The sequence below is a fragment of the Abrus precatorius genome, unplaced genomic scaffold (assembly GCF_003935025.1).
Source record: "Abrus precatorius isolate BTA unplaced genomic scaffold, Abrus_2018 Scaffold7, whole genome shotgun sequence".
Lineage (NCBI taxonomy): Eukaryota > Viridiplantae > Streptophyta > Magnoliopsida > Fabales > Fabaceae > Abrus > Abrus precatorius.
The window spans coordinates 17,792,466-17,818,426 of NW_020874417.1; the positions used below are offsets into that span (position 1 = coordinate 17,792,466).

Below are 25,961 nucleotides of genomic sequence, written 5' to 3' on the forward strand. Positions count from 1 at the left end.
AGATAACCCAACAAGATAGAACATACACATTGATGTCTCAAATCAATGAATGTACAAGTGCACTCATTGTCACAGTAGTATCACTAAAAAAAAGTATCAAGTGTCGTATCTATAGGGACTGTTAAATAAGATTTTCAAGTCTTAATTACTTAATTGTTGAAGAACACAAACAAAGGAGTTATGATGATAATTTCACTAAGACAAAAAATAGCAAATAGAAAGAAAATAGATTTCAAGAATTAAAATTTAGAAAATGGGGTTAAGTAAATTCAAATAGATAAAGCGAGTACCTAGATTGTAGCATCCAAATAATTAGATTTCTCCCTCAACTATTCAATTTTAATCTTTTAGAGCTATGGAAATTTCTAAGATAAATCAATATCTTTCTCAAAGATAATAGCTCCTAATCCTCGGTTGATTAACCGAAATCTCTTCCTTAATCAACACATCTTAGGTTGCATTAAATTTGATTTGTCAATTCCACTATTAGGGTTATCCCTAATACAAAAGACTTATGTCATTCTATCTTTAGAGTTGCATTCAAGTCTTTTCAAATGAGTAATGATTAATTCATGCTAGATTTTTACTCAAAAACAGAAACACAAGAGTAAGATAGGAGATAAACTGAATCATCAACTAACAAGTAAAACTACTCAATTGAACTAAAAAAAATAAAACTTGAAATAGTTTGAAGGAGAATTCTAAGAAAGGATTACAAATGATTCATTACATCTAGGTACTCAGAAAGGAAATTAGAAATTAAACATAGGTAAACTACAATCCAGGATTAGAGAACGAGAGGAAAGGCTTGTTGTCATCCCCAGTTGTAGTCATCACTTTTTTTTTCTTCCAAAACGTCCTCCTAGGGTTTTACATCATCCCCTTTTTATATTGACAATCCCCTTGCTTATTTTCTCGCAGATGCTCAAATCTGATGCACATCAATCTATAGTCTGAGATACATGGCCGTGTACTTACCCATGTATATCTCTGATTCCTTAATAATTCATCCCTTTAAACTTCTAATTGAATACACGCTTGAAAACACGATCATGTACATGACTGTGTATATCTTTACTTCAAATACTTTGCTTAATTCATGTGATTCGAGAAGTATACAAGCATGTACATGGGCATGTACTTGCCCGTGTATCTTGTTGGATTTGTAGATCTTCAAAGGAGCTTGACATTTCTTCCCTTTTTAATTCATTGTCCTGTAAAAATTCTCTTTCCTTGTTAATTTTTCTTGAAACAAGAATAAACAATCTGGTTAATACGAATTCTTACAATATCTAGCTTAAAATCTCAATCATTACTCATGAAATGCATAAGAGGATTAAGCATAAAAAGCATTTATCACACATCTACATATGCCTATATGTGGTTGAGATCGAAGCTACAGGAGACACGACTACAAGAGATAAGGAGAACAAAGATGAAGGACACATCTTTCATGCATGTTATGTCTATTTATTCATGTCTCTAATAGATATATCCCCTCACTAATAGAGAAGAAAAAAAGGAAAATAAAAATAATGTTGTTAATATATATATATATATATATATATATATATATATATATATATATTAGTGTGACAAAAAAATCCTAAGGGTTTTGGGGAATTTTTTTTACTAAACAGTAAGTTTTTATTAGAACCATCGTGTTTTTATAATTTTCTGACGTTAAGACATAGGCATGTGCACGTAAGCTAGATTAAGAAAAAATTAAGTTAGATAAACTAATTTCATAATTTTTTAAAATAAATTGAATATGTTATAAATTCTCTAAAATAAAAGAACAAGAAAAACTAGAGGAAAATGTGAGAATTTGAAAAGTATATACATGTTATTTAAGCCTAAATTTTAATTTATTTTTAGTCTTTGTATTTATTGGTGAATAAAAATTTAGAATGCGTGGGAAAAAAGAGATTAACACTAAAATAAGTCAAATTAATAACAAAATATAACTATAAATAACATAACGCAAAGTTTAATTAGAAATAATTCAAATGAAATCATCATTGGCAATTAATCATGAACTAGGTCCAAAAGCATTTGGACATCAGCTTTGAGTATGGCTCTCGCCTTGGCAAAGAGTGCATTGATGTAGTCCTATTATCTCACGCCAGTCCATTTTATTAAGAAAATGAGATTTGAAATGACCTCATATTGGTGTTGTGTGCTTTCATTCCCTATCACTCTAAACTCCTTCTTGTAAACTTTGCATATTTCACTAATTCTATAAACACTATCAACATAAGCACGCTATTGACTAGAGTAAGTAGTAATCAAATGTCGACATAAATATTTATCTGTTTGTATGTCACCACGTTCACGATACCTTTATCTCAGATAAACCCTATACTTTAGGTTGCTAGATAGGTCCTCAACAAGGAAAGTCTCAATTTTTCTATCAAATTGATTGACACAAAGGTTTTGGATGCTTGCTCATTTGATTGAAGTTGAGTCATAACAATTTCAGAGAAAATGTGTCCATCATTACTCCGTGCATATGTATCACTCCTATGTATCACTATATATTTGCGTAAATTATTGAAGAAGAAACGCTAAGCTCTGTGATCTCACCCTCAACAATAGCAAAAGCAATCGGCAATATATTATGATTACCATCTCGTGCAACTATCATCAAGAGTTCCTTTGTATTTGCCTTGTAAATGTGTCCCATCAACCTACACAAGTAATTTGCAGTGTTTGAATGCTCTAATGTAAGGACCAAAACTCCAAAACAGTTGAAATAGTATTTGAACATTAGGAACTAACTTGTCATTGTGGTAAGCTTCTCTAGCACCTAACTAAACAATTGATCCTCAAACAACATCACACATTATTACACATCATTGTGACAAAGTTTTAAATGAGACTTCCCTTTGACCAAATATTTTTTCAATTGCTTTTTGTTTTGCCATCCATGTTTTTCAATATGTTGTCATGTATGGATATTGAGATTAAGTCTCACCAATCACAAATTTTACCTTAAAAGAAGGGTCAGATTGTACCATTAGTTTAATATATTCTGCAATTGTGTCTACATCTAATTCTTTATCACTAAATTGCATTCCAACATACAATTCTTTATTTGCACTAAAATAACCTACAAAACACAAAGATTTACTAATTAGACAAAAAATTAAATAAACAACCATATTTATAAAAATACTAACAAAAATTAAATGATAAAACAAATTATTTAACTAGGCAATAAAAATTAAATAAACAACTATATTTATAAAAATACCAATAAAAATTAAATACTTAATTATATTTTTGTCCTTATAAAACTAGTATCATTTAGGATAAATCTTTAAAAAAAAATTGTTAAAATTTGATTGTAACATTTTCATAGTGTAACAATTTAGTCTCTACTTTATTAAATAATAAATTAAAATTTTAACAAAAATTCAGTTAATCACTATAAAATCATCATCATGTCATTATTATATTTTAAAAAATTTATATCTACAAAAAAAATCTTAAAAAATAATAATTTACCTAATCTCTAGAATAGGTGAGTTAAATTGTACTATTTAATGCTCTTTAAAATACCAATAGCAACAAATTTCTTTTGTCTTACACTGTTGATATAATAGCCACAATAACTGTTAATTTGAGCGTAATCCAATTATTTTTTCCGTTCTTGGGTGACCTTTAATTTTCTGGTATGATTTAAAAGCATTAAAAAAAGGTTGCAAAATTAAATTCATCTATATCCTTTTAATGTTGGGAGCAAAAACAAAGAAAATAAATAAATAAATAAATTCAAAGAATTAAAATTTGGAACCCAAGTTGTAACATTGGAAGAAGTAGAAGGTAGAAAGAACAAAAAAGGGATAATTTTTACCCAAATAAACAAAACAATAGTTTTGATTCGAATCGAATTATGTTTTACAAATCTTAAAGGGTAAAAGATGAAGAACATTCTATGGCAATAGAGACTGACCTAAAGAATCTGAGTGCAAATGACATAAGCGATGCCCTTAGCATGCTCCCTCTGCTGTTTGGCAATGATGATAAGATCAGTGATGATTGGCTTCAAATTGCAAGTAAGATTCGACAAGAGCTAGTTGTAAAGTTGTACAATTTTGTCAACGGTTGGCAACGACATGGGGGCTTTGGGAGAGACCTTGATTCATCTTTGCGTTGTTTGAGAAGAGCGTTAAACAACCAACTAGTGTTGAAGGGGGTCGTTTCTGGGCGATTGTGACCTCATTGCTTATGGGTTTTGAAGTAAACACAGCGAGTCGAGGGTTTCAAGAGGGAGTATCAAATTTTGAGAGGTAATGAACATGCCTCAAATGTGCAGACACAAGGGAGTTAGGACTTTTGGGTTAAGGATGATTAAACAGAATACCACAACTATCTGAGACAAGCATAATAAAGAGATCCAGAGAAGACACTTCTAAGAGAATCAATTTTTGAGCTTGTTGAGTATCATTTTTGGCAAGAATATTGACTTTTTTACAATAATAAAATAAAATTACATAAATGTCCTATTTTGATATCTTAAGAAAATAATTTAAGACGATTTCCTTTGAAAATAGAAATCGTTTTGAATCGACTTTGGTTGAAGGTAAATCCCCCATATTTATTCCTACAAAAGTCAATTGAAATCATTTTATTTTTTTTACTGCGAGGAAGTAAATTTAAATCAACTTTGGTTGCACATGCTTGCACCGCATCTTTCTCATACAAAAGTTGATTGGAAACAATTTTGGTGCTATGTAGAAGTCAACTTGAGGTAAGGAGCAAATTAACTTAAATCGATTTTGGAAAGTTTCAGCTTTCAACTTAAATTAACTTTGGCATACCTGTATTCACTGCCATGGCTAACTTGGAAGTAAGACGCACCTATAATCCCTTGAAAGAAAAGAAGAGAAAGAAATTCAATGTTGCTGCAAAAGAGATGGATAATGATCTAAATCAACTTAATTTTGTTGATTATATTGCAAGTAAATTGTCTATAAGGTAAATATTTAAAAATATTATATAATTTTATTTGAATTTTTTAATTTAATATGTCATTAATGTTTTTTAGTTTCTAATTAAAAATAATTTTAATAAAAAAATTATTATTATATATTTAATTCTTTGTCTATTATATATTTATTTTTTATGATATTGTATTATATGATGTATATATATAACAAATAATTTTTATTATGTATTTAATTAATTGTCAATTATAAAACTGTTAGTGTATTTGATATTTGAGTTTTTGTTATTTGATGTTATAAATTAAATAATTATAGGTTTAGGCAAGTAAACATTTAGACTATAACTTGATGAATTAAAATAAATTTAAATATAATGAGTGTGAAATATATTTGGAGAATTTGAATTATTAATTTGTATTGTATTAATTTTTTTATTTATTTTAATGGACTTGATACATTAAGATAATCTTGATTAAATTATACTATTTGTTAAATTTATTTTTTGAAGTAGTTAATTTAAGTATAGTTTTGTTGTAATGTGTTTATATTGAATATTTTAATATGTATGAACTAAATATTAGTTACTATTTTAGTGTTTTCTTTTAGTTTTGGTAATAATACCTTATATATAATTTTATATTAATTTTATACAAAGTTCAGATTTTAAGAAGTAAAAGCTATAATATGATGGTTGCTCCAGATCTAAGGATGGAACCATTTCTTAGGCAGACTGATTTTTGGCATGTTGCGCACATGGTGCCGATATTTGATTATGATATGACACTTATTAGTGCACTTGTGGAGCATTGGAGGTTTGAGTCGCACACATTCTACCTTCTATGCGGAAAATGTACAATAAATTTAGAAGATGTGTTTCAGCTAGGGTTTACGTGTAGATAGACTCCTTATGAGTGGGTGCATTAGAGTGTGAGAGAAATTTTATGATCAAAATATATGGGCATTGTGTGGAGATTTAGTTGGAGCAGTTCCAAATGAGGCGAACATAAAAGGATTCTTTGTAAATGTACACTAGTTCACAGATACATTTAGAGCATTACTCTACAATGCTGATGAGTAAACTATTATCCATTACACCATGGCATACACAATGGTTTTATTAGGTGGAGTATTATTCTCAAATAAATTTGGATTTAGGATTCATATGAAGTAGCTCCCTCTTCTTATTGATTTTATTGGGACTATAAATTATAATTAGAGATTTGTTGTTCTAGGATCCCTTTATTGTTAGCTCTGTCATACGGTCAAATATAATGTCATTAAGATTGCAGGATGTTTGCTGCCCGAAATAAGAATTCTTGTTTTTACTTTCTCTCGAACTCTCATTCTTTTCTCATTCTTGCGTGTGTTAAGTGCTTCGATGGAAGGCTAAACTTCTCGTTCAATCCACAGAATTCAAACGTTGTAATTTCAACTTGAGTTCTACACTAAATTGTTCTGAATTTGTTATCTTTTTCTCTCTAATCTTAGAATTGTGTATTGCGATTGTGATTAACTTTTTTGTTGTTAAAATTTAAATTAGGACTCGATTGATGCTCTAATTTGATAATTAATACGGATTAGGTTAAATGATTATTTGATTTAATTCTTAACTCTGTTCAATTAGGTTATTCGATTGAATTAATAATTGAATTGGGTGATCATTCAAACACGAATTTAAATCTTTAGATACTGTGATAACTGAAGTTACATATATTTGGTATTCTGTAGATTGATGTTTCTTAATTCATTTTTACTCAATTTTATTCTGTTTGTAATTCAATTTGATTAATTTGCAAATTTCAAAACCCAAAAAACCTTATTTGCATTTTTAAAAGAAAACCTAAAATTGAATTTGACTAAGAATGTATCTCCGTGAATAGACCTAGGTTTAGCTCTATACTACAAAATTTTTAAAAAATTTAGTTATTTTGATAGTGACTCGGTATTGTCTATCATTTTCCTCTTCTGTAATCTTGGACATGGTACAGAATACCTCAATTGGCCCCTAAACGTTATCATCCACTCACTTTTTCACTAGCATTGAGGTATATTTATTTGTTATTTTTTATATTTTTATTCATATGTGTTAAATTTGCAATTGTGAAATTTAATTATGTTTATTTTAGGTGAAAAAGTTTTAGGTCATCAACGAGATCACACAAAGATAAGCTGTTGCAATATAGGAGAATCATTGGTTTAATTGGCATTAATGGGGTAAGTAAAATTATGACATATGCTACTCAGTCTTCTATGCCATTATAAAAATTATTAGTCTAATATTTCTTATTAATTGTTTCAATTTAGGTGGATGTCTTAACAACAACAATAAGGTGGAAAATGTAAAATCTCGTTTTGTTTATGATAAGGCCGATGTATGAGCATTTGTGATTGCTCTTATCCAATTTATTGTGATTGAGTGGTACCCTGCTAATCGCGTGGTTCGACAATTTGGTAGAGCACAACACATACCAATTGTCCTTATAAACATTGATCGGTTGCATACTAAGGATGAAAAAGGTGATCTAGATATGTGATGGCCTGAGTATCTGTGACATGACGTGCTGCATAGGAGGCATACAGGAAGCGACGAGTTCAGTATCTGCTAGCTGATGATGATCGTCCCTTTCTCGAATATTTTCAGTGGTACTTATCAGTAGCTAATAGATTTTTATCGTTGGATGGAGTCCCATAGGATTTAGAGCTTAAGGACTTACCTGATGGTGTAGCACCTCATACCCCCTAGCACCTAACATAGCACACCCTGCTGACATCCCAAATAGACGATCTTTCAGGCATCGTTTGTGTGTTGGTACACGTGCTAGCAAACGCTAGTACCCATAAGACAGATGATTATGATGACCATGTACAACCTGATGCATATCCCAACCTACAACATCAACCATAGCCTAGCCACCGAACTGAGCCTCAGTCACATGATGTACCCTAACTAGCACCTCATGTCAGGACCTAGCCAACACTTCATGTCAGGACCTAGCCAGCACTTCATGTTCATGTCAGGACATAGCCACCAGCAGTACATGGCTAGCCCTTCTTAGCAACAGTTCATGGAAAGCCCTAGCCAATCATGTATGACCCCAAACCATCAGTTTATGGCAAGCCCTATTTTAGTTCATGTTAGGTTGTTTTGTTACTCCTAGTCCAATGGAGCAATTTGTCACAAGTTTGGGCTAGAGTGATGTTGCACGACATATATCTTTTATTCCACCTTTCTTGTTAGATGCTGAGGTTCATCTGGTACATGTTCACCTACGCAAGAGGTTCAACCACCAAATCATTTATATTGACCATCACCAACACATATCCAAACTCCCTCTTTTCAAGGCTCGTGTTAAGAGGAGGAAGAGGATGAACTAGATGACTAAGGTGAATAAGCGAATAAGCAAGAGAAAGAACAAAAGGAGGAGCATGGCCTATATTATAGACCAAAATGATATATTGTATATTGTCAATGTGTAACAGGAAGTCATATTACTGGTCCCAAATGCAATAGGCATGACCTATAGTGATTCACATGGATATGTATGGTAGACTTTTAATTTGATTTATGTAAGATTTTTAATTGTTAAAGCATGATGGTGTAAGATTTTAATCGACTTTAAATTTTATGTACTGTGAAAAATATCAATTATGTATTTTGGTAGAAAATAAGGGATAAATAACAATTTTTTCTTAAGAAAGTAGTTACATAAACTTAACAATATTACTCTTAGTACACGAGAAAATAAGGCTATAAACAACAGATATACTACAATAAATTAAACTTAACAATATTATTTTTACTACATAACACAGTCAATCAAATATGTTGGCTATAGGATGGAGCATGTGGGCATGTCCGTCTGATGTGATCGATACCTCTACACAATTCACATCATTTTCTCTGACTCAGATCAGTCTCATTCATTTCATTGTGAAACCTTGTGGTGACCGGACAACCCTCAAGATTTTACTTAAGTGTAGGATTTGTCCGTATAAGAAGCCCAGTGTATGGCAACCATATATCTTCATTACGAATCAAAGAGAAATGTGTTTTATACACATTGAACATGGACTCCATAGTGTACACTTTGTCAACAAAAGAGATCCAATCTCTTTGAGCATTAGAGCAATTAGCAAGTGCATGACGACATGGATAATGCAATTTTTGAAATTCCCGATAGTCACACCATTGCTTTGTTAAATGCACCCTGAATTCTCGTTGACCACGACTTCTTATGATGTCTCTTTCAAACACCAAGTATTCTAAAGCATCGCGGGTCACTCGAGTGATACTCATGTTACTAAAGTGTTATCTATGCTCCTTAATTGCATTTAACAGGGTTTGTGAAAAATTTTTGCCACTTGCAAGTCACGTCTTTGTCGTTATGCCCTTTTGTACAAATAACTCAATTAGACGATAATATGTTGATTTAACTATGGCTTTAATGGGAAGATTGTAAGTGCTTTTCATGACAACATTCATACACTCAGATAAATTAGTAGTCATGTAGGGACGACCCTCATTAGCATACTGAGCCCACTTTGCACATGGTATGTTGTTAGCCCATGCACACATCGTGAGATCCAAATCACCCAATGCTCTAAACTAATACTGAAAATTGTGCTCAGTCTTTGCATATACTATATTCATTAGCAATCGCTTGGCACCTTTATTCTTGAACTTCACAACAAATGTTGACGTAATGTGTCGTGAACAGTATGCATGATAAGCTGAAGGCGGATGTCACCCACTCCCTATAGCTACTAGAGCTGCTTTGATAGTATGATGTCTATCAAATATGAAAAAAATTTCTTCTTGTGGTGTCACATGCTGACAAACATTTCTAAAAAAAAATTACCATGCTTTTTTTGTCTCTCCTTCCACAATTGCAAATGCAACTGGCAAGATATCTGAGTTGCCATATTGGGCAATTGCCATCAACAATATTCTAGTATACTTGCCATACAAATGTGTTCCATTAATTGAAATTAATTTTTTGGAATATTTAAATGTCCCTATGCATAGTGGATAGGTCTAAAAAAGACGATGAAACATAAAGCAACCATAAAACATCACTAATATAGTATGGTCCAGTTTGCATTTGGACAATAGTACCTAGCATATAAGATTTCAAGCCACCCAACCATCTTGGAAGTTCATTATACGATTTTTCTCAATCTCTATATATCATAGCAATAGCTTTCTGTTTGGCGGGTATATGTGGGCAAAGATAATATTATAATTCATCTGAACATGCTGATTCATAGACTCTGTAAAGACACATGTGCGTGATCTTGTCAATTTTTGCACTTCTTATAACTACAATTTTTGGCGGAAAGTGATACATATACTCCAATTACAGTCATTGTTAAACTTCATACACTCAATGAAATTTTATGTGTTGAGATTCATAAATTTTATACTAAACACCTCTTTGAATGATGTAATATTTAACAACAAACGTCACTTTATCTTTGGTACGAAATACTTGACCAAGTGACAAGTCATTCTCTCCTCCTATACTCGAACTTGAACTAAACTCACTCACATTACAATGCGTTGCTTCTAAATCAACTATTGAGTAGTGACTAGGACGTTGTCGAGATTGAGATTAAGATTTGGATTGAGACCACGACATCAAATGTTCATCCACATTCTGCAAATCAAATAATTGTTCATCTTCTTCATCATCAAGGTCCTCCTTTTCATCATTTTCATCATGTTGCTATGCCACAATAAAATCAAAATCTCCAACCAAGTTACCTTGTCTCATTTCCTGTGAATTTTGTGATAATGGCTTTTCAATATGTCTAACAACGTGTTCGAAACTTGGAGAACCTATCTCATCAAGTGAATTGTATACATCATGACAAGACATCTCAACTAATGGGCTTGAATTTGGTGGAGAGCGAGATGGATTTGGGGCTAAACCTCCAGAGCTAAAATGATCACCTTGTAGTTCGACAAAAGCTCTATTGTACGAGTTTCAGCAAATGAGTTAAAATAACTAAATGTGTTCAGGGGCAAACCTTCTTAGGAGCGGGAGGGGGCCACAGCTCCCCCAAAGCTTGTAAATATTTTAATAATTATATTATATTATATTATATTATATATATATATATATATATATATATATCCTACTGGTCTTACAGCTAATTGATAAAACGTGAAATAAATATATATCTTTTTATAGAATAAAGTGGATGGTGGCCATGCCCATCATTTCAATTTTAAAAGTTAAAAGAATTTTTATACATAAAGCAAATGACACATAAGTGAGAGAGAGAAAACTTATTCAAGAAGAAATTTCTCAGCTTCTCCTTCCACGATTTTGCTCCTGCCAAACATAGATGTTCACTGTTTACAAATTGCAACTCCAGTTATAGCAAAAAGGTATGCCTTTTTTTTTATCATTTACTTTTAATTATTAAGCTTATTTATGAGTAGCAAGTCATAAGCTAAAATAGTCATAAGCTACAGCAAAAAGGTACACCCTTTTTTTAATTATTTACGTAGATAAAGATTTTATTTGTCTAAAATAAGAAAAAATGACAAATATATACACCAATAATTCTTCTATAATTTTCATTTGTGCAAAATATATGTTATTATCATTATTCCATTATTGATTTTATTGTATTGATTTTCACCTTGTAGTAGTTTTGCTGATTAATATTGTTATTTTTTTGAGTTTCAAAAGTTCAAATAATGTGAATATTGGATCTATTTATATAAATAAAAATTAGTGTGTTAATAGAAATTGTATAATGTGACCAATTAGTCTTTAATTTTATTACATCAAATAAGAAGTTTGATTTTTATAATCTTTTTACAATGAAACTTTTATGTTTTAAAGGTATAATAACCAATTATCAACAAGGTTACAATAGTTAAACACAAGACAATCAATTCATTTTTCAAGAGCAAAATTACTGACAATGATAAAAATTATAAAGCTTGAAACAAGCAATAATCACATAGTTAAAGAAGATGATGAGTTATCTTTAAAGATTCAAAAAGTAATTGATAAATTTAATGCTAATTCTTTAGAACGTGGCTCCAAAAAAACGTCCCTAAATTTGGGAATATCCTTCGAACCAAAGAGATGAAATTCGAAGAGCTTATCTAAAATGGGGTCCATATCAATATCATCTTGAAAATTATCCCTTCTGGAGATAAACATTCAAGGCGATTTCAATCTACTGGGATCAAAATGTTTCCTTCTTGGCTAGCTAAAACTTTTGACTCTGATCAATTATTGATGACTTCAAGTCTTTAAAGGAACAAGAGCAGCACTTTGAATGTAGGTACACTTAATCTTTTGTATATTTATTGCTACTTTGCATTAATACATTATTTTGAGACTTTGCTTGAGAAATATAAATTTTAGTTAAATCACTTTATCAATATTTATGGCTCCCCTTAAATTTTTAGTCAAGATCCACCATTGAATGTGTTCATCTTTCCAAATTCACTACTTTTTATATTGAATACCATTTGACCCAATATAAATTGACATCTTGTGGAATATTTTTGAAACTTGTATATTGTTTCTCTCATATTCCTCTAATATTCAACTCACCAATTATAGCTAAGTAATTGATAGACAGGTAACCAATCAATCCTTATTATTACTACAAAATGTCTCTCCCTCTATTGTATTTACAATCTCACCATTATAATATATAAACACATGTGTCTTTGTCATTTCACTAAGATTTTCACAGTCAATCTCACAAATTTTTGAAACAAAATAATGCAAAGTGAGAAAGTCGTATATCTCATTTATAGTAGAAGACCAAGCTAATTCATCTCTACTTTAGTCGACTTATGTGTTAAACTAAAATTTATTTAAATCGACTTCTATTTTATACATAAATATATTTAAATCGACTTTAGTGTTACAAATCAGATATATGAAAGTCGCTTTAAATCAACTTATGTGTAAAGAAAATAAAAAAACTTTTACAGAAGTTGACTATAATTGACTTCAATGTAAAAAAATTCCAGTGTTGAGGAAATTGATTTAAACCAACTTCTAAGCAAATAAAAAAAAATTCAACAAGAAAAAGTAGATTCAAATTGTCTTCTATTTCATTTACATGCAAATTTGTAACCAAAGTCAATTTAAGTCGACTTTCATTATCATAGTTTCATAACACAATGGTAAAAATGTTTAAAATAAGACATTTAGGTAATAAATATTTTAATTTAATTTATTTACGTAAAAAACTCAATAATATCATCATAATGATTTCCTTCTCCAAAAGTATGACACAAGGACGCAATTCACTCTTTAGATACGAGATTTTAGATGTTTCTTGTCAAAGCATGATAAATATGAAAAGGTGAATTAACGAGTTTGATTACCTCCATGCAATCCAAATAGAAAATTATATTTTTGAAGCTTTTGACCAAGCAATGGATAACTCATGGAAGTGAGGGAAGTTCGGACTAAGTTGTTTATTTGGGGACTTTTATTTTTGTAAATATAATTTAAATAATAAATCTTTTAAAAATAACGATGATGTGAGATTAAGTGACAGGGAAGAATTGAATTTTTATTATCTGTTTAATAGAATATAGTTAACCATAAATATTAAATCTTTTTATATATTTTAAAAAAAACTTATTTCAAAGGATGCTTGTTTTACAAAAATTAAAGACAGATTATTTGATGTAAAAAAAAATTACATTAATCATACTTATAAAAATATCAACAAAATTTAACATGATAACAAATTAAATAAATAAGACAAATTATTAAATAAGACAATAAAAATTAAATAATATTATAAAATAAAAATACCAACAAAAATTAACAAGATTAAAAATATCAACAAATAAAGCATATATAATGTAAGGTGTCAAAGACTACATACTCAAGTTTACATTTTTAGAAACTTAATTGCATGCTTACCTTCAAGACTGAAAACTGTTCTTTTTAATAAATGTACGTTATTATTTGCACTATTATGATCACTTCTTTATTCTTCTTCAAAATCTTCATCATCACTTTCACTAATATTTGTAGAAATTAATAGATAATGTTGTTGATGTATTCAAAACATTTTTTTGAATATCATCCTTATTTGGTTATTAGAATTGTTTTGTATTGCATGAAACACCATCAAATGATATATCACATGAAATATTCGGTAGTATTGACTTTTCACATCAAAACATCAAATCTTCACTTTAGAACAATTTCACCATCAAAATATACTATTATATTTGCACTCATTTTTTCTTTTCATCAAATGCAAACCAAGCTCAAGTGCTACAGAGTAAAATGAGGAGAGAAAATGAGTTTATTCTTTTTCATCAAATGCAAACCAAGCTAAAGTGTTACGGAGTAAAATGAGGAGAGAAAATGAGTTTATATAGAGCTCAAGGTCACAAAATACGCCTATGGCGACCTGTGCTCAAAAGACGCCAGTGGCGGTCTTCTACTAAATAAAAAATTTCTCGCATTTAACTCGCTTTACAATAAAATATAATTCTTTTGTTGCTTTGGCGATTTTTTAAGATGTAACCTGCCACCTGCACTATAAATCGCCAGTGGCGATTTTTCAGAAGTAAAAAAAATTTCTTTTCCATCTAGCGTTTTCAAATTTTTTAATTGCCTCTGCCACTAGAAGACGCCAATGGCATTTTATTTTAAAAAGAAAAACATATGTTATTGAGCAACCAAATCTCCCATTAAAAAAATGTCACATAATCTATTGAGTTGCATAAAAACAATAATGTCATTGAGAAACCGAGGGAGGCGTGTAAAGAAAAAGTTAATGGTAAAAACAGTTGAATGTAGTATCAGCACCGACATCTATCTGGCAGTGACAAGGGAAAAAGTGTGCGTGATACTACATAAATAAAGCATCGAGTAAACACGATACAGAAGAACCTTTGAGGTCGCAGCACAAAACTCTATGTTTAGTGTACCGTTTAGCTGGCGCAAACCAATAGACAAATACAATATATAGCATTCAACACAAAAATCCCTTTTCCATCAAAATTAAAGAAAAAACATTAAAACTCTAATCAAAGAGTGACAATCCCAAGTCTTCATCTTCTTCCTCTTCCTCCACCTTTTCTTCCTTTTTCTCAGCCGGGGCCGCCTCTCCAGCTGAGGCAGCAACTCCTGCAGGAGCTGCTGCAGCAACAGCACCACCTCCAACGAACACTGCACCACCCACTACCACCTGAACAAAACAATCAACAGCTGTATTCAGCTATTCATATAGTGGTTGAATTAAAAAATTTAGTACTTGTGCATTTCAACTTATTTTAACAAAAATAATCGTTCATTCTTATTATTAAGCAAATATTATCTCAAATTTAAGCTGATTTATTAGTGCTGGCACTATAACCCACCAATTTAGAAATGCAGTATAGCATGCGAGCACAAATTAGATACTTCTATGTAGAAGAAAGATCGAGCTTTACACATGTTTTAGCACTAAACCACATTATTCTCTTCAAGTCAACGCATATTCACAGAATAATTTGAACGAAAAACCAAAAATACAATGACGAAAATAAAAAGAATACGGTCAAACTACAAATTCTCAGCAATCAGCAGAATCTTACAAATGACATGAACCAAGCTACCAACTTTCTCGGATTCGACACAGTTGACTATAAAAAATAGCATAATAAAAGCCTAAACTAAATGCGTAATGCTTCAAAAGAAACAACGCGATATACGCCTATAAATACACACACACATATACATTCTACGGGATCTAAATAATATGACGAATAAATTAAAAAAAAAAAAAACAAAACATAGAGCTCTGAAATTGAAAAGGATAAAAATACAAAGACGACCTAGAGTTTCATTTCCGATCAAGAAACCACAATCATTGGGGATGTGGAAAGTTGTACCTGGAAGACAGCGGAGGAAGGGTCCACCACAGAGAAAGAGGACTGAACGGCGCCGGAGGAATCAACGGCGAGAGCGGCATGAACGAGCTTCCGTTGGAGGTCGAAGGTGGAGTCAGCGGAGGCCTCGATGTCGCCGGAGAATTGCTTGGCAGACCATTCGCTGCCGGATTTGCGGAGAACGAATGTGAAGACTCCCATGGCTACTCTTCTCTTTGCCCTAAGCGAAACCCTAATTGGAAATTGAAGCCTCGTAGAGAGCAAAGTTCACAGTGACGGCACTTTCAGTGGAACGATTCGTTTATGTATCGGTGAAATTTTGCAACCCTAATGCTGTTTAAGTGAAAAGTCCGTTTAGTCCTTCACATATTACAAAACTTGGACATCTTATATTCACGTGCATATATATATAAAAATATTCCTCCGTCTCAAATTAATTATTAATTACATTAACTATTATGATAATATTTTTTTATTAATATGTTATTATTCAAAAGATTATAATGTAATTATCAATTAATTAAACATTTAAGTAAAATATTAATAAATAAAAAATATAGTTAAAAATTTCATATTTTTTAAAAAAATAATAAATATTTTGGTCAAATCAAAACACTTTTTTAGTTTTTCTTGTATTTTGTCACATCAAAATTAATATTTTTAAAATAATAAATAATGTAAGCTGAAGAAAGTATAAAAAATACTTAAAAAGTAAGTTTTAAAACATTAAAATTAAGTAAATTTTGTCATTTGATATTTTTTTTACTTTAAATCATCAACATATTATTTTTGTTTAAATATTTGAGGGTTTATGATAGATTTAAAATATGAGATAATTTTAAAACTAAAATAAAAAAAATTGTGGAAACTAGATAAAGTCTAAGGACTGGATAAGATGAAATTTTAGAGTTTTAAAAAAAAAAAATTATTATTTTAAGTGTAATTTGATATTTTAAGACAATTTAATTTGTAAAAATTTTAAATAGAAAATAACATTTTCTAAATATCAGGTAAGAAAATCGACGAAAGACTAAACTTGTGTTATTTTGAAACTAAAAGAACTTAATTAATTAAAAAAGATTAAAGCTATAATAACCGCAAATAGTTTTCAGTTTACATTGTTCGCTTTAGTTCTATCTGGTCATTTTAATATTATGTCATCATTCGTTTGTGCAAAAAATGATAATAACTGATCTTAAACTCTGTGTGAAAAAACACAATGAAAAAAAATAAAAATAAAAAGTTGGATACAATGACGAGTATTTGTACACAAAATTGATAAAATTAAATACAACTATGAAAACATTAATACATAAATTATCTCACATAATTCTATCTGATTTAAACTGAGTTACTTCCTGAAGAGGATATCTATAATATAGTTTTTTATATTGGTCATTGGGTGGAGAGATCCAAAATTTCCATGTCTAGGCACATAACTTTAGTAGCATAACTTGGTTACCTATGCAGTTTGTCCAAAGTGGTGCGGTCCAACAGTTACGCACCGCATTGCATTAACATACAAATTTGACCTACCCCCCTAGTAGAAGAGTGTTATAGAGAGGAGAAACAAAATATAATAATAATTGGAAGCCAGTTTAGTCACAATTTAGAATAAATAGTGCACATCCATGAACTTCCACGTTCATTGATAACGTCCCCTGCGTTGTTATTACGTCCTTTCCACTCCACAGTTCCTTGCCCTTACATGAATTGATGCTTTTGTCAGGAAGAACCCTGGCCAGATATGATGTCTTTGCATATATCACCGTCTTCTCGTCGCTTAGATTGAAGAACGCAAGATAGATTTCCCCTAAATATAGATAAAATATCAAGAGTTAAAAAAGAATTTACTTCAAAACATTGTGACTTTTGTTGTCTGCATATGTAAATATGCATGTTTTATTGTTCAGGAAGTAAAATATTCTCTTTCTGTTTTCTCAGAAATTGGTCATGGCTGACGTTAAGCAGCAAAAAATAATTAGTTTGTATTGGAATAAAATATTCATTGCACTTTTGTATTTCCAATTTCATAAATGTCTTCTTTTCTAACTAACATTTTATTATTTTTAGATATTTGAACTTAATCTAACAAAATTGATAAAAATATAAAATTTGACTCCTTTAAAATAAGGATTGTACTTCAAAAGGTTAAGTAAGCGAAATTATAATAGGTGATTGTTTCCTTATCCTAGAGTAGTCAAATCTTATAATGTTTATCTCTTATTAAGTTCTTAAATGCCACTTATGATTAAGCAATAAGCATTTTTTCCCCTTTTTGATGCTTTGAAGTTGCAGAAAAGATGAAAATTCTTGACATTCATCTAGAATGTTTGGTAGGAAGTAGCAAGAGACCTTTCCTTCCCGTTGCAATCCAAGACCGAATACCACCAGAATTAACATTAGCTGAATCTGCGACCAATTGAGTCATGAGTTAAAAATAATGACAAAAAAGAAATACAATCTCTGGAAACTGGATCTAGAAAATGGAACATATTTACTAAATTTCACCTTCGACATATTCTACGGTCGCACAAAGACCAGAGTAACTATTTACCAGGGTACCATTGGAGCTCAGCTCCCAGATCTGTTAAAAGACCAGATAGATCAGCTTCCAATAGAATCCACAAATATCATTAAAATACAAATTGGCCAAGGCATAAAGTATCTAGATACGGCTAAGAATAATATGACACAATAATTGATATCTAAATAAAATATTACATATGATATCTAAATAGAATGTGCACAAACAAGGTTGATCACTGAATTGATTTATGTATCTACCCTAGAGACAAACTACATACATTACAAACTGGAAAACTTCTCACAAGATGCTTCAATGAATCACACACACGATTCTCTTCCTAGAGATTAAGAGCCACATGCAACAACTCTTGTACGTGAAATATGAGCTGTATCATACCTGATTTGAATCCCATCGGCAAGGAGAAAATGTACCTCTCTTGAACTCTTTAGAAGTAATCTTTCGTTTTGGTGAAGCATCCAAACAAAACTTCATTCTGTCAGTTGCAACTAATTGATGCTTCCCTTGATAATTCTCGTGATACATACTCCCTCCTTCTCTGTATAAATATTAATATGACAATATTTGTTGATAACAATACAAATGATCAAATAGATGTTAGATAAATGGAATAGAGAAAGATAAAGCATGATTACAATCTGAAAAGAAGTTCTCTCTTGTGTACACAGAAAGGGGCCAGATGCTTGCTTTCTAAACTCTTTTTCCAACAGATTCTTTCAAGATCTTGGTTAAGACTTTCAATAGACCAACCACTTGCCTTTGATTCAGTGCAGCTGGTCAGACCTAATGAATGTGTATATGATGCTTTTATTCCTTTCTTAGGTATTCTCTTTTTCCCTTCTAGGTGATCATGTTTGTGCTTCAAGATCTCCGAGCTTGTGACATAAGGAAACTGTCATTGCAGTAAAAGTGAAGTGATTCATGATAAGTTCATATGCCTCACATGCCTAGTATTCTAAAATATTAAGTTAGATGGCTCACATGCCTCCATATTATTTGAGCTGAAGTAATTAATTTCTAGCAGTGTAGGATTTGTGATAATTTCATATGTGGTAGGATCAATCTTCCGCACATCCCCCCCATACATGAGGGGAGACTTAGCCAAAGACCACAAAGTCATCTGTCAGATAAGAATAGATTCAATCAGATTCTAATATATAGTGCATGTGTACACGTCAAAACTTATACGTGAATATATATAGGAAAGCAAATCATGATCTTTTTATCAATACCTGTGTCCTTTTCTCTTCAAGATTGAGGTTACTATACCTGTGTGGACCTTCATTAGAACCTATGGATAAAATAGGGGAAAAGAAACAGTTCCGTAATTCATATTACAATAAGTCAAGCTCATGGAAATTATCTAGGATACAATATTGTAAACATCTTTTAAGTTTACTAATAAAAAAGAACCAGCATATCAACAACATCCTTATATTTTTAGAATAAATATATCTGCAGAGAATGCTTCACACTGCCAGGAGATTCTAGTTCACACAAATGAATAATAAACAAATGAAGTAATTGGAGCTATAAATACACACTAATAATCAATCCATTCCCAGTATGGGGGTTATGCCATTCATAATGAACAACAAATAAAGGTAGCAGCCCAGTCTCAATACCTGGATCAGTTAGCCATCCAAATGGTAGCATGTCCAAATCAGGCCAGGAATTTCCCTTTAAGCCTTTTCCTCCTATCATATTAGCTGTAGAGAAATCCCTGATTCAGAATTAAACGAATTGAAGTTATGTAATATGGACAGAACGTATATGGAGAAGCTGCTAATATGAACAATGGAGTAATTAATTGTGAAGATTGATAAAAATATCTTCAACAGAAATACAAACAACTTAATCACCTTGTTACATCAAAATGAGCCTTGACATCCCCCCATGTATCCCAGTCATCTCCTGTTATTCTATACATGTTGACTAGTCCAAGGACATCTTTAGCCATGGCTGGTGTCACACTAGTTCCAGGAGACAGAGAATACACAATGGGGCGACTAAGCTTGCTGAGAACCTGAAATGACATGTCACATGACAAGTTAACCAATAAATCATTGGCAAAACATTACCAATCTCAGTCTTAGATGCAAAAGAGAGGCAATAAAGAAGGTAAGAGGAAACTCCAGACTACCTCTGATACATAGGTTATTTCACTCAAATCCAAGTCATCGCCGAACACACAGTCATGTTTCACTACAAGGAAGGCAGAAAATCTATCAAAATTGCTGCCAAAGCATAGGCATAACTGCTTATGTTCTCATATACTATAATGCAAATCTACAGTTGGGTTCACTTAGTAATTTCTATGGTATTTTCTTTTCAGGTAAATCCTGAATTAACTCATGAATGAATAAGCAATCAATGCTTTAAAGCTCTACTCAAATTTAGAGGATTAGAAAGGATGAAAAGGAAAACAGTAGTCAAATGTTGATTCTCTCTTTACTTTAGTGAAAATTGAAGCTCCATGATATGAGAACATTGCTTGAAGTCTAGGGACCACTAAAATACCGATTCTATCTCATTAAGAATTATCTTGATGAAAAAAACAGAGTAACCGCTTCACTTACAAAGCATAGGTGAAGATAGACAGTAAATTATTTGAAATCATCATGGTTAATGTCGGTGACGTGATAAAAGTTGTGATAATGCATAATAATCAGATTATAAATTAGTAGCTCTGGTACCGAAATCAACACCCCACGCAGCATACTGCTCATAAAGGGATCTCAAAAAAGCTCTTCCAGCTCCCAACTTTGTATTTACACTCATGAAACCGTGAGGCATCCATGCACAAGCTCTTTCTGGGATTGCTATGTCTTTTGCACGCCACACTCGACCAGATTCTTGATATGCATCTCCCTAGGAAATTGCAAGAGGAGGAAATCAAGGTCAATAAGATTAAATTTGATAAAAACAATATTCCCATATTCTGCATGTCATGTTGTATTTTTTTTTAAGATAAAATAAAATGTATTGTGTAAGTTACCCATCACTGCCAATTTCTAATAAGATAAATTAAAAGAAACTAGTCTTAGCAGAAATGCATAGCAATACCTTTGTTGTATCTAGGATAGGGGTGTTTGCATTGGCAGCTTGTGTGCTTATCCCTCTCATTACATGAATCCCAAACTTTAAACCCAAGCTATGTACTTTATTAGCTACTTCGCTGAACCCCTTCCCACCTTGGGAAGAAGGCCACCTTCCTGGGTCAGGGATCATCCTTCCCCATTGATCAATCACATCAAATCCAAGAGAATCAGGATAAGCACCCTTGACTTTCTTCCTGTACCAGAGGTAATCTACCACAACATACTACAAGAGTTGATGGAAAGAAATCAGTCTATATCTAACCAAATTACTGCCAAGTACAAACACAGTCAAATTAACCATAAGACATTATTCTTTTCAGTATCTATACCTGATATCCATGAGCCTTGAGACGTTGAGAAACTATTTCAGCACTCTGTAAGAATTCTTCTTCAGAAATTGTCCAACAAAAGGAATCATAGGAATTCCAACCTCTTGGTGGGAAGCTAGCTTGCAGGTCACTCTGTGATATGTTTTGAGATGACACACTAAAATGACAAAGCCAGATATATATTATGTTAGTTTTTCTTTACCTTTTTGTCGAATATCTAACAAATATGACAGAACAGGGTCAGACGATTAAGGAATACTAGCTTGCACTTTGGATATGATTTAACAACTTAAGTTTCAATTTGACATACTGTACTTTTTGCAATTAATCTGGACAATATTGAAGTGTGCTTGTAAGGTTTAAAAGTCATTCCATACTCGTTGCTTAATTGAACTTGTTTATGCTTTATAATTATTCAAAAATCACATCCGCAAAATTAAACATAAATGCTGGAACCTATGCTGAGTTTCTAGTCTACTCCAAATTCACTAATCAAAGTTAACCAGACTTAGGCTTCCTGGAGTTGACATCAAGGACCCAAGTCAACAGTTAAATAACGTCACTGATTTTAAAAGTTACCATAGGTACCGTATATGATCACCATAAGACTTGACCAATATTGTGCAACTTTTCTAAACAGCTTTTGACATTTAGATACCGAAATACTATATTCAAAGCAATTATAAAATCAACCTTTGAAAATAAGCTTTTGAAAATCATCCAGCAATACCAAATCCACTCTATGAGTGAGCTCTATTACTTTTTCTATTCATATAATTTGAAGAAGAAATAACGTGTTCCTAAGGTACTATAATTTTATTTCCCTTTTCGAGTGCTCATCTTGGAGTAAAATTTAACTTTTTGAGTAAGAATTCACACATCACTGGCAATGACTGATCAAACATTCAAAATCCGGTTGGTATCAGGTATCAATATCATTAGACTAATCGACAACAGCAGTAGCAGTCCAACTATGCATTCAACTTGATAATTTCGAAAACAAATGCAAAGTTTGAAACATTGGCTAAATTACTATTACTGCTCACTCACGAGGCAGATTTCTGTGCACAGATCGATCAGATTATCAGAATAATGAAACCAATGTGAGTTAGTCCCTTTTGACACCCTCCAGTTGCAGGCAACGGCAATGTGAGCAAAGAAGCAGAAAACTTTTTAAGGGTTTTGGATTCAAGCCTCCAATGAAGCAGAAAACAATGAAATTATCAATCTAGCATATCTTAACCATGTCCAAAATGTATCATAAAGCAACATGCAGATGAAACTCACACAATCAACTAAACAGTAGTTAGAGAAGAAGAAGTAGCTTTCATGGTTGCATACCTCAGAAGACAGAGACCAAGGAGAATCCAGCAAGAGACCAAGAACACAGAGAAACGCCTCATGACTGCTGGTACGTCTGTTCCACCGAACAACATTTCCGACACGGTTAAATACTAATAAATCTCCAACTTTTTGGTTCACTGATAATAAAATATGAAAAGGGTCTTTTTAAGCAGTTGCTTAAAATGAATCAACAAATAAAACTATGATTAAAGTATATCAATAATATTTTAAATTCTTTAAGTGGTCACTAACATTTATTGAACTTATATTGGAAAAAATAAAAAAATAAAATAATGATATTGCAATGATGCGTTGTCGAGCATATGTACACGACATCCAAATCATCATAATAACGGTGACGTTTATCTCATTTACTTGAATACAGTTGTGGCTTTCTTCGAAGTGATGCGCATTTTTGTCTGTGGCGACCTCGTTTAACCCACGACACATGTTTACGTTACGCTACACGCAATGTCCCAATTACTGAAGAGAAAACGTATCTGCCAGTGCTACCTCCACTGTTGCAAATGCAATTTCCTCCATTAATTCCAAAATTCGGATTTGTCTGCATGTCAGAGGCGATGATTAACAACGTTTTGGTTTGGATAATTGAGAGTAGTAGTTCGAAATGGGAATTTTGTAAAGGGGTGGTAACGAAAGAAAAAAAAAGAGAGGGTAAAAATTGACAAGAGTTTGACACATGCGGTGTGGGAACATGACATCATGTTCATGTGTGGTTTGGTGTGAGGCATGTGTCAGTGTCTACACAATTGCCGGGTAGCGCGTGGGCGCAGATTCCTTCTCACAACTACATCGCATTACAGCTAAAGCAAACGACCTTTCCTTAGCCACGGGACCCCCACCGCTCCTTAAGCTTTGTCCTTCCTAGATTATTTCACAACTCATTAAATGCTAATATTCCATTAACAGTTTTTTGAGGGGTAGTTAACAAAATTAAAATGTTATTAAACGATAACCCATAATTAAGTAAAATATTAATCTGTTATATTTTTCTTTTTATGTATGGTTCTTTCTTCAACAAAATTATAATATCTTATTAGTATTTACTTGCATGCTGCTAAATATGAATCTTTTATTGTTATCACTGATAAAATCATCTGGTTTTTGGCAGACTTGATGGTTGATACTGTGTCAACCAAAAAAGTTTTCAACAACTAATAGGTGAGTCTAGTGATTTAATCTTTCAATTACAAAGGCATAAATTAATTATGACAATCATATAAACTCCTTTCTTAAACTTGTTTTATATTTATTATCTTGTAGGGTAAGGTGCGTTGAGTGTTTTTTGTTGTTTAAGCAAAACTTGCTTGATTTACATGTAATGTAGATTCGGTGAAGCAATCTAGTGCTTTCTTGTTATTCATGTTGAGAATCCTAAATCATTCCTAACATTGTCCGAATCATTTCTGGTGGAATATATTTCATCTTTTCAACGGGTAAAAAATAAGGATCAGTTTTTTATTTGTTTAATTTGTTAGTAATTAAATTTTGAAAAAACAAATACAGACTAATGCCAAATGCAACCATTTTTATAAAAAAAATAAATATTTTTTAAAGTTTTTTTAATATTTTTTAACATTATATTAAATTAAAACTTTATTAATCAATTAACCCTTAACTGATAAATATTATTAATAATAACTAATATTTTATTTGCTTATTTGAGCTCTTCATGAAAGACATTAAATTTTTTATAAGTTGACTTTTTTTAGTATTATCCTTAATTTTATTGAAACTTATTATTTTATTCTCTTTCTAACTAATTAATTCTTTTACTTTCACCGATTTGCAAGAAAATTTATATAAAAAAAACCTTGACAAATCCCAAAACAAAAACTTATATTTAAGATGAAAAAAAAAAGATAATATATTGTTAATTAAATTTAATTTTGTTTATATTCGACGAGATACTATGACCTAAAATAAGATAAATTAAAAAAATTAAAAGAAGGTAAATTTAAAAGACGTTTTTTATTTTTTAAATATTTGTTATCTTTTAATCATTAAATGATATACATATTTATACATATTTTAAAATAAAATATTTATATATTACATAAATTACTGCTAGCAATATTTATTTTTATATTGACAATAATTTTATATAAAACATTTTTAATCAAACTCTTAAATTATAATAATTTTATTAAATATTGAATTTAAACATATATATTTTATATTAAAAATATAAAATTTTATATATTTTTAAAATAATAAATACTCGTTACATCTTATATTAAATGTCCTTAAATTATTTTTTTGAGTAAAATTAATATGTTAACTTTTATAAATTCTAAAAAAATTTAATCTGCCTCTCATAACTTAAAAACTTTAATTAATATATGATAATTTTAAAGATTTTTAATAGTTAATATTATTATACATCCGATAAATATCAATGACATAAATTTTTTATTTTTTTAAATCATATTATTATTAAATGATATATTTAATATTAAATTACTATTCACACGTTGATGTATACAAGTTTCACTTTTTTTTATTATCTTTTACTAATTTATTACAATAAAATATTTATATAAAATTGGTATAAAAATTTGAATTCAGGTTAAAGATATTACACTAAATTAAAAAAAATTTATAAGTGATTTTTAAGAATGTTCAATATTATATAAAACATAAAAACTAACATATTAATGTTGTTTATTTTATATTAAATTATTTGTCACTTTACAATATAAAAATATTTTTTTGTTTTTAATAATATCATATTTATTAAAAATATTATATGACAACTAATAATTAGAATAATCTTAAAAT

The 25,961-nt window shown here is 30.9% G+C and overlaps 2 protein-coding genes across 3 annotated transcripts; both read right to left on the reverse strand.

Moving 5' to 3' along the window:
* Positions 1–14,723: 14,723 nt before the first annotated feature.
* Positions 14,724–16,124, reverse strand: LOC113873206 (60S acidic ribosomal protein P3-like). The gene is made up of 2 exons (XM_027511238.1): positions 15,841–16,124; positions 14,724–15,155 (listed from the first exon to the last, which is right to left on the reverse strand). Exons 1-2 carry the CDS (start codon positions 16,036–16,038, stop codon positions 14,991–14,993), a joined length of 363 nt encoding a protein of 120 aa, XP_027367039.1. The 5' UTR covers positions 16,039–16,124; the 3' UTR covers positions 14,724–14,990.
* A 922-nt stretch (positions 16,125–17,046) lies between these two features.
* Positions 17,047–23,346, reverse strand: LOC113872246. 2 transcript variants are annotated; one of them, XM_027509649.1, is made up of 14 exons: positions 23,157–23,346; positions 21,816–21,972; positions 21,452–21,709; positions 21,082–21,256; positions 20,529–20,590; positions 20,248–20,411; positions 20,011–20,108; positions 19,618–19,676; positions 19,371–19,505; positions 19,021–19,277; positions 18,764–18,923; positions 18,349–18,424; positions 18,193–18,249; positions 17,047–17,650 (listed from the first exon to the last, which is right to left on the reverse strand). In XM_027509649.1, the coding sequence occupies exons 1-14, from the start codon at positions 23,249–23,251 to the stop codon at positions 17,436–17,438; spliced, it is 1,968 nt and encodes a 655-aa protein (XP_027365450.1). In that variant the 5' UTR covers positions 23,252–23,346; the 3' UTR covers positions 17,047–17,435. The 2 variants fall into 2 exon arrangements, with proteins under 2 accessions (XP_027365450.1, XP_027365451.1); XM_027509650.1 differs by having other exon boundaries at positions 17,417–17,650; positions 18,193–18,243.
* Between the last annotated feature and the right edge of the window lie 2,615 nt (positions 23,347–25,961).

Bases quoted from the DNA above. Each gene is read 5' to 3' on its own strand.
- LOC113873206 (XM_027511238.1), bottom strand. From the start codon at position 16,038: ATGGGAGTCTTCACATTCGTTCTCCGCAAATCCGGCAGCGAATGGTCT. The intron at 15,156-15,840 runs GTACAACTTTCC...TGTTTTGTTCAG, and splicing joins CTTCCTCCGCTGTCTTCCAG to GTGGTAGTGGGTGGTGCAGT.
- LOC113872246 (XM_027509649.1), bottom strand. From the start codon at position 23,251: ATGTTGTTCGGTGGAACAGACGTACCAGCAGTCATGAGGCGTTTCTCT. The intron at 20,109-20,247 runs GTGATTAAGTTG...ATTCTGAATCAG, and splicing joins GCTCATTTTGATGTAACAAG to GGATTTCTCTACAGCTAATA. The intron at 19,677-20,010 runs GTATTGAGACTG...TTTTATCCATAG, and splicing joins TGGATGGCTAACTGATCCAG to GTTCTAATGAAGGTCCACAC.